The sequence below is a fragment of the Acanthisitta chloris genome, unplaced genomic scaffold (assembly GCF_000695815.1).
Source record: "Acanthisitta chloris isolate BGI_N310 unplaced genomic scaffold, ASM69581v1 scaffold44589, whole genome shotgun sequence".
NCBI lineage: Eukaryota > Metazoa > Chordata > Aves > Passeriformes > Acanthisittidae > Acanthisitta > Acanthisitta chloris.
In genome coordinates, this window is record NW_008690537.1 from 27,228 (window position 1) to 42,402 (window position 15,175).

Below are 15,175 nucleotides of genomic sequence, written 5' to 3' on the forward strand. Positions count from 1 at the left end.
GTGATGACAAACCTGATTCTGTCACGAGACAGTTACTCTTCTGATTATGGGGGTAGTCAGGTGTATTGTAAGATATTAAAATGGAAAGAAAGATAGACTCCCCCACTGCGAGTCCTTCATAATCTTTGTTCCTAGCTCTTGATGTGCATGTTTGCTGCTTGTACTCAGCTTCATAAAAAAAACTTTTGTTTTGGTTCTTTTATTCTTTAGAGTAATTTTTTGATACCTATACTTACAGGACTTAGTAAATGCTAAAGAAACATAATTAGATTCTCTTTTTTCCAGTGAAGGTATGAGAAGCAATCTCATGAGCTAGTTTCAGTTTGAGTTCCCACTCTCATTGGGATAGTCAGTTCCAATGTTCTTTTCTTCACTCCTCTTCCCCATCCAAATTCCCTATCTTGTACTCTCCTACATGGGGAATCTTTATTTCTGCCTATATAGGCAAGTATCTTCAATGGGCAGTGTGATTTTTAGCTAGTTTTTCTAAGTTAATATTTGATTTTAGGTTGTCTGTCATACAGAGCAATGTGATCCTGTTTAACTCTGTCAGGAGAAAATAACTGATGGCTAGAAGCCACAGTGTACTACCCCTCTGCTTCTCCTTTCCATTTTACCCAAGCTGTGCAGATCTGTGATAACTGTCATGTTATCAGCCTGAGAAAATAGAACTTGAGGGAGCATCTGGGCATTTAGTAGAAACATCAACTCAAAGGCACATTTCTGAGTCAGAAATTAGAAATGTAAGTAATTTTTATCATTTGTCTATAGATGCATTTATGTGTTCCTGCACTCTCAAACAGTCAGCGCTTTGACTTTTTGAGATATTCACTTGAAAATGGCAAGGCTCAAACCAGAACACCATAGATGTTATTTTATTTAGTCCTCACTGTGTTATTTTGTACTTTACTTTTCTTCCACATGCTCTTAAATACATCTCTTGCCTGCAATCAGTATTCTGGGATCTGCTGCTCCAACAATTTCCCCTGTCACCTCTAAAACGTAATACCTTCTCCTTCCCTTCACCACAACTACAGGAGTATCAAGCTCAAGTGGAAGAAATGAGGTTGATGATGAATCAGTTAGAAGAGGACCTGATTTCAGCTCGCCGGCGCAGCGATCTCTACGAGTCGGAGTTGAGAGAGTCCCGACTGGCAGCTGAGGAGTTCAAACGTAAAGCTGCCGAATGTCACAACAAACTGCAAAAGGTAGTTTAGTCTTACAGGAGATGGGGCTGATGCTTGAATTTCTGTTGCTGTTTCACTCACACACACGTATGAGTTCTGGGTGAGTCCATCAGAGATTAGCCTGGTTTGTACAACTAATACAAGATGTTCTTCAGTTGTACACTCAAAATCATGTGGTTTATACTTTGAGTAACTGCTAGTGTGTAAGCTGCATGGGTAGAAGATGACTGGGTAGAAGACCAGTGTACTACAACTTTTCCTGAGATTTTTATGTATTTTGTATTTAAGTTACAGGTGAAAGATCAAGGCAAAAATGAAGCAGGAGAGTTATATTCCAAATTGGAGAAGGTATGTTACTTCAGTGTCCTGGAGTTTGCTTACTGGGTTGTTCATATTATGCACAGAAACCAAGAGTGTCTTTGGCTAGTTAGTGGCATGCACAGCCTCACAGCCCTCCCTGATTCATTTTATTAAAAAAAAATATTTTTTTCTTGGTGTGATTCAGTGTTCTCTCTGATTTGCTCTAAAGCTGTGTCTGGGTAACCTGTTCTTAATGGATTGTGTTCAGAAGGCAGGCAAAGACAGGCTGTTAGGTGTCATCCAAGTCTGGAGTTAGGTTAGGGACACATAAGGGTTTTGTTTACTCATAAAGAACAGCAAATGAAAACCAAATAGAATTCTGAGTATTCTCACACTCGACAATCTACTTGGTGACCAAAATATGAAATCAACTAGAAGTTAGCAAAATGGGAATAGATTTGCCAAGGAGCATTTTGGTGTGATGGAATTTACTGTGTGCAGTTCTGGGCCCCTTCAGTTCAGGAGGGATATTGAGGTGCTAGAGCAGGTCCAGAGAAGAGCAACGAGGCTGGTGAAGGGACTCGAGCACAAGTGCTGTGAGGAGAGGCTGAGGGAGCTGGGGGTGTTCAGCCTGGAGAAGAGGAGGCTCAGGGGAGACCTTATCACCCTCTACAGCTCCCTGACAGGAGGTTGGAGTCAGGTGGGGGTTGATCTCTTCTCCCAGGCAACCAGCAGCAGGACAAGAGGGCACAGACTCAAGCTCTGCCAGGGGAGGGTTAGGTTGGATATTAGGAAGAGATTTTTTACAGAGAGAGTGGTCAGGCATTGGAATGTGCTGCCCGGGGAGGTGGCGGATTCTTTGTCCCTGGAGGTTTTCAAGCTGAGACTGAATGTGGCACTTAGTGCCATGGTCTGTTGACGACGATGGGGTTGGACTTGATGATCTTGGAGGTCTTTTCCAACTCAGTTGATTCTATGAATTTATAGGGATAAACAAAGATTTTTGGGAAGTGAATTACAATAAATGTGGTATCACAAGCAGAGAAAATATTTTCCTTTCTGTTTTATGAATCTTTCTCTCCATCTTTTTATTTAACTCTAGATCAATACAGAGCAGCAGGCCAAAATCCAGGAGCTGCAGGAAAAGCTGACAAAGGTAAAGTCTGGGTGGTGAAAGTAAGTTTTCCACAAGATTTTCCAGTGAAACCTTAATGAAGAGGAGGGATGCACTTTGTTTTACCCTCAAAAATAGAATTAGTCATAGCCTGGGGGATGATAAGGAAAAGGGGGTGGGAACTGGTATCTGAAATCATTGGTGTTCTCAATATGCTTTTGGCTCTTGAGACATGTCAACCGTGTTTATTTTTACAAATGAAGCTGAGTCAGAACTGGAGTAGTGTAGAGAAATTCTCACTTGAAGGCCTGTTTGTGTATGCCCTGTGCAATGCACTGGTCTCTTGTTTCTGAACACTGGGTTCAGATGGGTTTAGCTCACTTGTAAAATACATGTTGGACTTGCTTTAGTCTCCCAGTATACTCTGCTTTAATTGCAAACTCACTTAGCAGTTCAGTCATTCACAGTAAAAATGTTGAATGATGAGGATTCACAATAGAATTAAAATACCTCAGCAATGTATGCTAAATAATAGCTAATGTGTGCTGTTGTGGTCAGTCTTGCACTTAAGGTGGCACAGCAACAACAGTCAGGGAACTTCTTTTACTGGTCTCTTTCAGCAGAACTGAAAGAGGTTGTCATAACAATCCCCTGAGTGAGCTCTTCAAACTTGGCACCTGCTGAGAAGGACCTTTTGCAAGGGTTAGTGATTGTGAATATGAATGGGAAGCCAAAACTACATAGAAATAGTACTTCTAATATTTTAAAACAGTCATGTTTGAATCCCGTCTCCTTTTCTCCCTGCATTCATGCTAAGGAATTGTCTGTAGGCCAACAAGTTTTTCTCCTAGTCTTTTATTGAGAGTATTTTGTGAGTTCTTTTCAGGACCTTGAGCTGAATTTGGGGGTAGACTTTACCTCCAGGACATAGAGTCAAGCAAAAACTTGCAGTATAACAAGGCAAACGTGCATCTCCTGGATTTTAATTCTCTTTGTGAAACAGAAAAGATTTCTGTAACAGAAGTTAGAATTTGAGCTCCTGCACGTTTGTAGGTTGTCCTAATTTAGGCTGTTAGGCCTAAGTTCTGTGGCAGTTTTATTCAGAGGTGTTGACCATCTTGAGGTTGTTAACCTTTTACACTCCAAAGTTTGGTGTGTGCTTTTCTTGTAATACCTTTTTTCTTTTCTTTTGACCTCCAGGCTGTGAAAGCTAGCTCAGAGGCAACTGAGCTGCTTCAGAATATCCGTCAAGCGAAGGAGAGAGCTGAGAAGGAGTTAGAGAAACTGCAGAATCGGGAAGATTCCAATGAAAGCATGAAGAAGAAATTGCTTGAAGCTGAGGTGAGTGTAGAGTGTCTATCTAGAGTAAATTAGTTTTTGGGATATGTCTCAGTTTAGAAAGTCTCATCTGGATGACTGAACAGCATGTATTCCTGTAGTAACTCTTCAGGGGAAAGTGTTGTTAGACATTAATCCATTTTTAATTAAAACCCATATATTTCTTTGAAGAAAACTGAGAGGGTTTTTTGTTTTCAGTGAGGAGTCAATAAGGACATGTGGTTAGCCTAAGGGATTTGAGGCATGATGAGGATTTAAAATATAAAAGCCAACCCTTGACTGCTTCAGCCTATGTTTTTCTAGAAACTACTCATTGCTCTGTGCTAGAGTTGCCTAAATGGCAGTTGCTAATTGCTCTACAGGAACGGCGCCATTCTCTGGAGAATCAAGTGAAAAGATTAGAGACTGTGGAACGAAGAGAAAACCGTCTAAAAGAAGATATTCAAACCAAATCTCAACAGATTCAACAGATGGCAGAAAAAATTATGGTGAGCAGAGGTGCAAATGAAACTTAAAGGGTGAGAGTTTGTAAGAAAGGGATAGGAAAGGATCAGAAGACATAGACTTGCATTGAGTAAGGTGGAAATGGTTGAGTGAAGGGAGTTGTTTCTTGTACCAGTCATACTGGAGAAGGCTTAAGGACTCAAATTCTACTTGCACCTGTAGTTACAAACTCACTCCTGTACTTTTAGTTTTAATACTACTTCAAAATTGTAGTTGTCTCACTTTTAAGTCAACATAGGAATATTTTAATTATTTGCCTAGTGATTGGTTCAGAAGTAAAACATTCTCAGGACAGGATATTGCAACAACAGAAACACTAATATCTGTCTTTTAAACTAAATTGTAGAGAGATTTAGAGGTCAGGTCTATTTGAAGTGCTTATGTTTTGAAGCAGAAGGAAATTAGTCATCTAAACTGTTCATCTCCAAAGATAATATTTGCCAGGAAACCATTTTCATCCACATACCTTCTCTGTTGGCAATTTCTTGCTTCTCTCATGGTTAAATCTATTCAATCTTTATAGCAAGTCAGTATGTTGGTCTCCAGTGAACCAAGCAGAGGGTGTTTGTAGTACTTTTGCTTCCCTGGGACAGGAAGCATAATTTTATAGTAGAATAATTAAATTTATTTTGCCTTCCTCCTGAGTTCTCTTTGCATGGTGCCAATATGACAAGGAAAAAAAAGGATTGCATTTTATTGGTAGTAATTCTGAGCAGAACAGAAATGTATAAATAAACATATTTGGAGTCAACAGATGACCCAGGCTTGTTCTGGGGATGTAGACTTCAGAATCAGAATGCCTGAGTGCTGTCAAGAAAAGGTAGAATCAGTTCTTTAGTAGTGCTGTTCCTTTCAGATTGTTTTGATAGCACGAGTGCATGGTAAGTGGGAGACTATAGTTGTGCTGGGCACAGAGCCAACTTTATGTTTAGAAATAGTGTAAAACTTTGAATTGTTTCATAAGCCTCTTGTGTATATTTGAGGATTGTTCCTGGGTTTTGATTATGTTCTTTGTGGAGGAGAAACTGGAAGGGAATGCAGAAATATCGACTAATTGTTGTACACCATGGGATATGTTTAGCTCTTCTTATAGATAGTTTCCATGGAGTTCTGACAGAAGGCACAAAAGTATTTTATAAAGAAGTCAAATAGGCATTAAAGAAATAATCCTACAGAGTCTTTCCTGGTCCCTTGCAACTCTGATCTGGGAGTGCAGGGTAATGGTGTTCCTTTATCTCCATTCCTACCCTGTACCTTCCCTTAAGTTGATCTCTGCAAGCACTTTTGACTTTTCCTGGTACAGAAAGTAAAGAAATGCAAGAAGGGAGTTGAAGACACAGAATTGCATAGAATAAGGTGGAAATTGTTGAATGAAAGCATTGTTTTCATGTACACTCATCTAGCAGGACCTGAGAAGTACCTGCTCTAATGAATTGAATAAGAAGTAAGAAACAAGTTAGAGAAGAGGCTTATTACTGCCTGAAAGTGTAGATGATTGCTGTGATGCTAATACAAAGTCCGTGCTACGTAGAGAATGGTGAGCGAGAAATGGGATGGTAAGAGATTACCTTTTGAAACCCACACTGGCTGTTAAGTGCCACTGCAGGAACTGGAGAAGCTTCTGCTACAATATGAGCAGTCTGAGGCTGGTAGCTTTGAAGCTGCTGCTGATCTGGCTGTCTGATTCTCTGCCAGGACCTGAAACGTGTGGGCTTCTGGGGGAGGCAAGTTGTCCCTCTTGTTGCTGGGAGACATATTTCAATTGCAAAAAGCAGCAATCTCCATTCCGTGCAGAAGTGTCGGGGACTAGGCACTGTGGATGACCTACTTTTGGTGAACCTCCTCTTTGATTCTCACTTCTGGAAAAAGAGGTCTATTGCAATTACTGGAGCAAAAAAGTCTTAGAGTGTTCTTGAGATGAGGAAGATCAGCAAAAAGAATATGAAGATAATATGAAAAGTGATAAAGTACACACAAATATCAGGAAGTTTTCCAGTGTTATGCAATAATGAAGGCAGACAGGAGATCTGGATTGCACCTGAACTGTACAAGAGTCAACCCAGTGGTAGTGAAGGACAGACCTGGAGCTGCTCTTGTTCTAAAGGGAACTGTTGGAGTGGCAAATACAACAATGAAGGAGCATAATGTTGTAAGCTCAGCTCTTGTGAGGTGTCCTCTTAAAAGGTGATTATAGATAGAGTCCAAATAATATAGTCAGACTGCAGAAAGAGCTAATTTCTGAGATACAGATTATTGAAGTCCTTACTGTGCATGGCTGAAACTATCTGATGTGAAATAAAGAGGTTAAAAATATTCCAGTATGTTCTACCACATATATCACATCCTGCACTTTTCATTTTCCAAGCAATTTATAAATAGTTATTCTGACAACATTCATCTCAGGAATATAGCAAAGTAAATGCTATTCCCAGTCTATGAATGCAGAATGAAAAGCACAGACAAGCAGTACCCCCTTATTGAGGTCTTCTGTGAGAAAACAAGTGAGAGACCTTGTTAAAAATAGCTCTGAACTTCCTGTGATGCCACTGCAGCTATAAAATGTTTATAACTACGTGTTTTCACCAAATGTCCTTGGCCCATCTTTGGGAATATTTTACTGAGAAATGGAGGTTCTTACCATGGAAGGAGAAATCTTTGTCCTTAGCAGTGTAGCTCTCTGCAGTAGATGGGTCAGCAGCAATATGCAAAGCTTAAAACTGATAACGTGCAGCCCTCATAAGGGTTTTTTTCACTGTGACAGCCTTGGTCTTGGGATTTTTATAGTGTGAAGTCTTGAAAAAGAGACTGAATGAGTGTTTGATACCTGTGTAACACATACACACAGCACCTACTATTTCTCTGTGTCTGAATATGAATCTCTGCTGCTTTTAGGAGCTGGAGGAGAAGCATCGTGAGGCTCAGATCGCAGCACAACATCTGGAGTTGCAGCTGAAACAGAAGGAACAATTCTATGAGGAAAAACTCAAAGTAAAAATATCTTATCATCTTCCTACAAGCTTTTGTGGGCAGGAAGAGTTCAGGGGAAAGCAGTTGCCTTTAGGCTCTGATTGCTTTGTCTTATGAGGAGTTGCCTTCTTGCTTAGCACTACTGCAATGTTCCACTGCTTAGTGGAATCTGAATCAGTTTTTCTCCTAGTCCGTGCCATCCTACCTTAGCTGTAGCATTGCATTAAGCAGGTGGCATTTGAAGGAAGAGCTACAGGGAGGCAGTTGTTGCTTGTAATTTGACTATTGCTGACTAACTGATAGTTAATGCTGTTGGATCTCACACCTTGAAGAAGCTCTCAGCTCCTACTGATGATTTTCTGAGTATTCACTCAGCCTACCTGCAAGTTTTAAATGCAGCAAATACTAGAGTGCTGCTGAAATTCCATTTTCTTGGAGCTATAACATCTGCCAGGAAGCCAGAGAAACCACCCACTTTGTTTTTGTCTTTTCCAGGGTAGCATTAACAAACAGTTAGAGATAGAATCATAGACACCATCTAAAATTAGGAAAAACAAGCTGGGAATTAGGAGTATGTACACTGGCTAAGCTTTTTCTAAAGAACTTGCAGTATGACAGCCAGTAAATGCATTTTGTAAGAATCTTTGCTAAAACCAGATTATTCTTAGTAAAACCAGTGTTTATCTAGTGCGTTTATCTAGGACTTTAATTCTACATTTTAGCTTAAATGTGAAAGGATGCAGTATTTAAGAGGAGAGAAGAAATTTCTATGGGAGAAATATGAATTAAAAAGAGAAGATCTGCTGACAGATCAGAGCATGTGGTAATCAGTAATGAGAGGAGAGTGACAGCAAACAGGAAGATCAGATATAGATGCTGGGAAAGGAGAAGTGGTGACATGAAAACTGGAAAAGAGGATAGGCATTGGAAAAAGAATAAAAAGAAAAAGAGATCAAATGTATTATGGGGATCTGTACTATAGTGTTTCGTAGGAGAAATCATGGAGACAGGTCAAAGAGGCTCAAAGGGATGAAAGAGGACATGGTTTTTTTCTAGCTGGAACAGTAAAAAATTATCCTGTGGTGTCCAGACTTTGTGCCTTTGAGAACTTGCCTTTGAAGGAAGTAACCTTCAGTTTAACAACTGATTCAGAGCTTTGGACACTCATACATAACATGCATTTCTCAAAACATGCTGCAATTAATTACTTGAGTCCTGTTCCTAATGACAGGTATTTGTGCCACAAAAAGAAGCCTTTTGCTTTGCTGTTAGGTTTGGTGTCTCTGACTGGAAGAATTCATGTGGTCTCAGTTGCTTTCCCATCCATACTTATGGAACACAGATGACTCGTGAGCCACATTGGTAGGGCAACCAAAGGATGGACACTTATTGGAGTAGAGAGTCTTGCTGTTTTCTGTTGTAGTACTCTGGAACAGTTCTTGAACACAGTTTATATGACTTAAAATAATGATTTAACAGTCTACACTCTCTCCATGTCTATGAAATTCCATCATTAAATTCGGTCTTCAGAGTTAGCTGAGGAACTGCTCATTTTTGGAGTTTGCTCTTCCATGGATCTCATGCAGTTTCATCATGGGTTTTGCTTGAGATATGATCAATTGCTTAAGAAGAATTCTGGCTGTCTTGATGATTTTCTTTCTGCTTGCCCTTTGCCCAGTGAAACAGATATAATTTAGACAAAAGAAATGTCTTCATTTAGGTGTTGGAAAATCAGATGAAGAAAGATCTTGCAGACAAGGAAGCTCTTGAGAATATGCTCAGAAGACATGAAGAAGAAGCACGTGAAAAATGTAAAGTCCTGGCTGAACAGAAGGCGGTAGGTACTGTTGAATTGGAAATCAAAGCAGCTTAAGAGTAGCTTTCTGAGACTGATTTCAAGCAAGATAATTTTATTTGAGGTTTTGTAGTGCTGCTGAGCTGCTTTGAAGGAAATTCACTGATTAATACTAATTTAAAATGACATGTTTTTTTAATTCAGTGTGTCTTCAAGAAGATTTCCTTAAAATTAGCCACGTAGCTTGTTGCATACTCATCATCTTGTGCACTGATAAAATCATGGTTGCTTTTTTTCTAATATTAAAGCAGTAGAAAGCAGTTGTAAATAGCTCCAGTAATTGTATTTGTGTTGCTCTTTTTACCATTTGATCAGTTTTCTTTTAGTCCTTTTTGTTTCTGGAAAAAGTTTGGAGTTTTCATAAACTTTCTTTTTATAATCACTTGTACTGTGCAGTCTCAAAGGCTCTTTGCTTTGTTTCAGATGATCAATGCAATGGATTCAAAGATCAGGTCACTGGAGCAGAGAATTGTGGAATTGTCTGAGGCCAACAAACTGGCAGCAAACAGCAGCCTCTTTACCCAGAGGAACATGTAAGTATGGCAGCTGCTGTCACACTGGTCACTGCTGAACAGGTCTCAGGAAGATAATCTTAAAGGTCTTTTGCAATCCAAATGATTATCTGATTTTATGTGTGAATGGGGTTCTGTTTTGCAGGCCTGCTGTGCTCCCTGCTTGGTTTTCAGTGATACACTTGCAAATCTACACTTGTTCTTCAAATAGTTGTGGCTCACTGGGTATTTTGTGTTTCCTCAAACATGGCTGGGAAAATTGGTTTGTGTTGCACTATTTACTTTGGAGCCTTTCCTGAGGCAGGTGATCTGTGCAGGTTTGCCAAATACATTACATGAATACTAATAATTCTAATGTCTAAAATGCCTCTGGAGGAGCATATATTCCTTTTTTGAGCATACATAGTGCTGATAGATTTTATATTTCCCTTGCTTCCCGTGACACATGATGGTGATATTTACAACATTAAACACCTTTCCCTCACAAGCATTTCATCCTGCTGTGATGGGTGAGAAGACAAGGCAGAGCACTAGATTTATAAGCCAAGAGTTTCTCTGCATGTTTTTGAATTGCCAATTGCAAGAGTGAGGTGGTTTGCTACTGAAATGGGCTGAAGTAATGTGAAGTGGGAAATATATCAGAATGCTGCATCGATTAATTTTGTTTTCTTCCTAACCCAGATAGCACCTGCACATCTCTCTGCTGCCTTCTGGGCTTCAGCCTCACTTTAGTTCTCATCAGTGACTGGTGTCATTGCCAGTTTAGAGTTTTTGGATTATGTTCCTGGTCCAGGTCTAGTGTCATCTCCAATCACTGTGTAATCTGCAATAGTTTTTCTGGCAAATTCTTATTTATTAAACACAGAGGAAATCTTCTGTGTCAGATCTTTTTGTCTGCCTGAACTTTGGATTTTAGCTGGGATTCCTTTTCCTTGTAATGATGTCTTTCTTTCATAAATGACTTAAAGGCATTCTACTTCGAGCGCAGGAAAACGCACAGGTTGTTTGATACATCCTGCAGGGCAGGGCTAAAGCAGTGTGTGCCCTCACTGAGTTCCCAGATTCACCAACTTTGGCTGTCTGCACAGAGGTTTTCAGTGTGCATCAGCTGCTGGATGCAGTGTCAGGCAGTGTCTTTATGGGAAGCACTTGGATAGATTCATCTATAATATTGAATAGAATCAGACAAGGATGAGTTTTGGCAAAGAGTTGCTTTGGGTTTTTTTGCCTTTTCAGTGGTGGTTATGCCTCCAGATATGTAAGGGCTCCAATTTTCATTGTATTTCAAATATCTGGCAAGTTATTTTAGCCTGAGCAGCCAAAAATACTCACAGAAATAACTGGAGGAGTTTAATTGTGTTGCTTTATACTCCAGATGACCTCTGGTGAATCACCCAGGAAGTTTGTTGAGGCAGCAAAAGTCATAACTTGCCTTCAGACTAATAAACCAGAAATATTGTCTCAACTTCACGTGGGAAGTGTATGGAAGGTCTAGTGTCACAGTCATTGGTGTTGAACTGAGTGTGAGAACTTAGCTTGGCTGGAAGCATCCTCTGGGAACTGCAGATCCATAGGAAACAAAACCCCCCGATATAATAGCATTTTAACACAGGATTTAGAATAGATTATCAAGAGATATATTGTCAAATAACGTAGCTTTGAAGGATTGGTAGAGGATGGTACAGAATTAGCAACATTTTAAGAGAAAATTGCTTTATTATGCATGCAGATAGCTAATGAGTTTGTGCTTATTTTGTGAATTGGGCTGGTGAAAATGCATAAATGGTTGTTGGACTGCATTGGCAATGCACAAAAACCTCAGCTAATCTGAGCATGTATCGAGAGCAGAACTGGTGATTAAACCCTTCAGAGGAGTGGGGAGCTCTGCTAGCTTTTGTTCCAGCAGTATCTGAGGAAACTAATGATTATCAGGTTCCTGAGAAGATAGCCCAGTAAACAGTAGGAAATTAAATAACACCATTTGACAGTTCTGGCTGACAATAATCTGGAGAGGTAAATTAAAAAAAGAGGCAGGGTGAAAGGGTGATTTTGCTTGCAATGCACAGAAATGTGAGTCAGAAGACTTAAGTTCTATTTTTAGTTTTGTTAAGTCTTCCTATTTGATCTTGGGCAACCCACATAATTTCTCTGGGATAGGATTAATAACAGCTTATCTTACTGTGAACTTCTTAAAATATTAATTCATTAATGTATGTAGAGCTTTGTGAGCCTTCGAAGTAGAAAGCAAACCATGAGGCAGAATTTTCCAATGCATGATAACATGATTCCAGCAATTGTAAATAATGTAGAGCGACCCTTTTTTTTTTCTGAGAGTATCCATTTCAAATGGTAATAATTAATCGTTGCCAGCTCTCAACATTTTTATGAGCACAAGTAATTACTTTTGTTCACTTTGTAGATTAAGACTCTGATCAGAAACTGCAAAGCTTCACTTGAATGTAGGTCAAGTTCTAGGTCCATTACATGAAAAAAGACCCCAACAAAACAACCCCCAACACACTACTCCCCAGTCCTAAAGCACAGGGCTCCTCTTATCTCATGGAAATACACTAGGAGAAGGTGACTCTTCTTAGCATTTATTTTTACTGTATAGAAAAGCATCTAACAGGGAACTGATGGATGAACTGGAGCTTAAATATTGGTGTAGATTACCCTGTACAAGATTAGTTTGTCTGTGCAACTTGCAGACAGGGAATTTTAGTGCTCTGGGCATATGTTGTTGAATATACTAGTATTTTTTATTTTTAGTTGGTATGTAGAATTTAAGCTATGAACTTAACTGTTCTACTTAACAAGACACTTGTGTTCTTCCTTACTTCACCCCAGTGAGAGGACATATGTTAAGGACATTTTGGGTTTGTCACTTGTGCGTTTCTCCTCTCAGGAAAGCCCAAGAGGAGATGATTTCAGAGCTCAGGCAACAGAAGTTTTACTTGGAAACACAAGCTGGAAAGTTAGAGGCCCAGAATCGAAAATTAGAAGAACAATTGGAGAAGATGAGTCACCAAGATCACACTGACAAGAACCGCCTGCTGGAGCTGGAGACACGGCTGCGAGAGGTGAAAGGCTTAGCTTTAGTCCCCCACAAACTTTCTTGAATGTATCCCATTCTGAGGATTGTAGTGAGAACAAGAATTAAGTTGTTTTAGTGGTATTTGATTTGGTCTTACACTGCTTTTTTTCCCTAGTAGTAAAAAAAAATTAAAAAATAAAAAATTGCTCATTAGAAAGAGAGCAGGAAGTATTAAGGACTTGTCATCCTGAATCATCTTGCTTTCTCAGCATCCTATTTATGTGTTCTTTTTGTCCAATATCCTTGTAATATTTTCTGGGTAGAGAATAAAAGCTCAGCTGTGTGCAATGACCTGCCTGAGAGGCTACAGAATGGAAAGCAAAGGACACAGCAGAATGGCTGTAAGAAAACAGGAGACCTGTTGCTTCATGCGTATTTCTCAGAGTTTTCTGGAAAGAATACCTAGCAGTAATATGAAAATATGCCTTTTTAAAGATTTGTGAGCTGTGCTTCATCTTTAATTTTTGTATCAGCTAGTTTGGATTCACTTCAAATCTTCATTTACCTTCTCCAGTCTCACTTCACCAATTTTCAGCTAAGACTGAAATCTTGTATTTAGCTAAGAGGGCTAAATAACCAACACATGTCCTTGTTTGACAAGAAGCTGGTTGGGACCAGATTTCTGGCAGGCTTGTCATACATCTCCAGCACCACAGACAGATTCCTTTGGGATAGCAAACAGCCTGGAGAAGGTGCTAAGATTTGGAATTGATTTTGAGCACTGATATCTGTTCTGCTGGTTGTTCATTTCTTATCCATGAAGTTTCATGTTTTTCCCTGAGTATGCCTCAAGAAAACCTTCATCAGAAGCCATTGAGATAAATCCAGAGCCAGATGATCTGGTGGGTTTCTGTAAAAGGAATGTGAAGGGAAGATGAAATATGAAAGTCAATTGCAAAATGTATATAATGTTTACATACACCTGAAAATTAGTATTTACATTTATGCCTAGAGGTTTCCAAATAAAGATTCTTAAAGATTCTCAGTGAAGAGACATCACAAACTACTTCAACTTTTGTGCTTTTAATATCAACGTTTGGTATGTGATGTTTGAGTCACAGCTGGAACTGTTCTTGTGCCCTTGTTGTTGTTTTAAAATGCCAGGTTGCTTTCAGTCTTTTTCCAAGGGAGTAGACCAAGCTGTGTCCTTGACTTCTCAGTGACTGAAGCAATCTTGTCAGGATGTGATTTTTGGAATGGACATGGCAATGGCATGTTGAAGTGGGGTCTGAAATGAGGATGCATTGCCTGTGTAGTGACTTACATTTGGATGCTGTATTTTCTTTCTTCAGGTTAGTCTAGAGCATGAAGAACAAAAGCTGGAGCTCAAGAGGCAGCTGACAGAGCTGCAGCTGACCCTGCAGGAGAGGGAATCTCAGATCACTGGGCTGCAGGCTGCACGGACAGCCCTGGAGAACCAGCTCCGAGAAGCCAAAACTGAGCTAGAGGAGACAACAGCTGAGGCAGAGGAAGAGATTCAAGCTCTCACGGTGAGCCCTGAGATTTGTGCTATGAGCTTTCTATACAGATCAGAGTTATGTAGGTGCATGTTTCATAAAGAGGTTAAAATTAATTTCTGCTCTTTAATTTTCAATGCGCAGAACTGGGTGAGTGTTGTGCCTTCTGTTGATAGAAGCAGGAATGGCTAAAATTTCAGATTTTATCTGATGCTTCCCTGTAATGGTTCATTGCTGCCAAAACTGATGGATGGCTTGTTAGGAGCATTGTTGCTTCTATATCGAGCTGAAAGTTCATCTGAAATTGGTATTGTTAGGAGTTTTATTCTGTGATTTCCTGATTTAAATAATAGCTCATGAGTTTTGAAAGTATTTGATGTTCATAAATGTTTGATGATTTTTTTTCTATCAGTTACCCTACTTTGAGGATACTTATTCAGGGGGGAAAAAACAACCCATCAAACTCCTAGAGAAAGAGTTGTCTTAGCACATAATTTTATTCCAATGCTTGTTTCATTAAAAATTGTCACATGTGTCTTGCAGTCTCTGGTGAGGTGTGTGAATGACAGAAAAGAAAAAAAAATGTTCCAGTCCTGCCACCCCCTTCCACCCTAACCCCCTGTAAACAAAATTCTAGATTACATGCTGCTGGTTGCTGTTTCTTGAATACAAAAAGATGCTTTCAAACTGTTTGATTCTAAGAAATATTTCCATCACAAAAGATTCCTATGGTTGTGGGGTAGAGAGTGGAAAAGTGTATGACCTGCTACCAGCTAACCCCCTGAGCAGCAGCATTTAAAGACCTTCCAGTCCCTTTATTTGGAAGGGTTGAAAATGTGCATTCTCA

The 15,175-nt window shown here is 39.6% G+C and overlaps 1 protein-coding gene across 1 annotated transcript in view; it reads left to right on the plus strand.

Moving 5' to 3' along the window:
- CIT (citron rho-interacting serine/threonine kinase) overlaps positions 1-15,175 on the plus strand; it is a 69,790-nt gene that overhangs the window by 27,058 nt on the left and 27,557 nt on the right. The window contains 10 exon segments of the mRNA XM_009081826.1: positions 1,038-1,208; positions 1,482-1,535; positions 2,590-2,643; positions 3,802-3,942; positions 4,302-4,427; positions 7,336-7,431; positions 9,131-9,247; positions 9,689-9,798; positions 12,683-12,857; positions 14,164-14,361. Coding sequence (XP_009080074.1) covers positions 1,038-1,208; positions 1,482-1,535; positions 2,590-2,643; positions 3,802-3,942; positions 4,302-4,427; positions 7,336-7,431; positions 9,131-9,247; positions 9,689-9,798; positions 12,683-12,857; positions 14,164-14,361 — 1,242 coding nt within the window.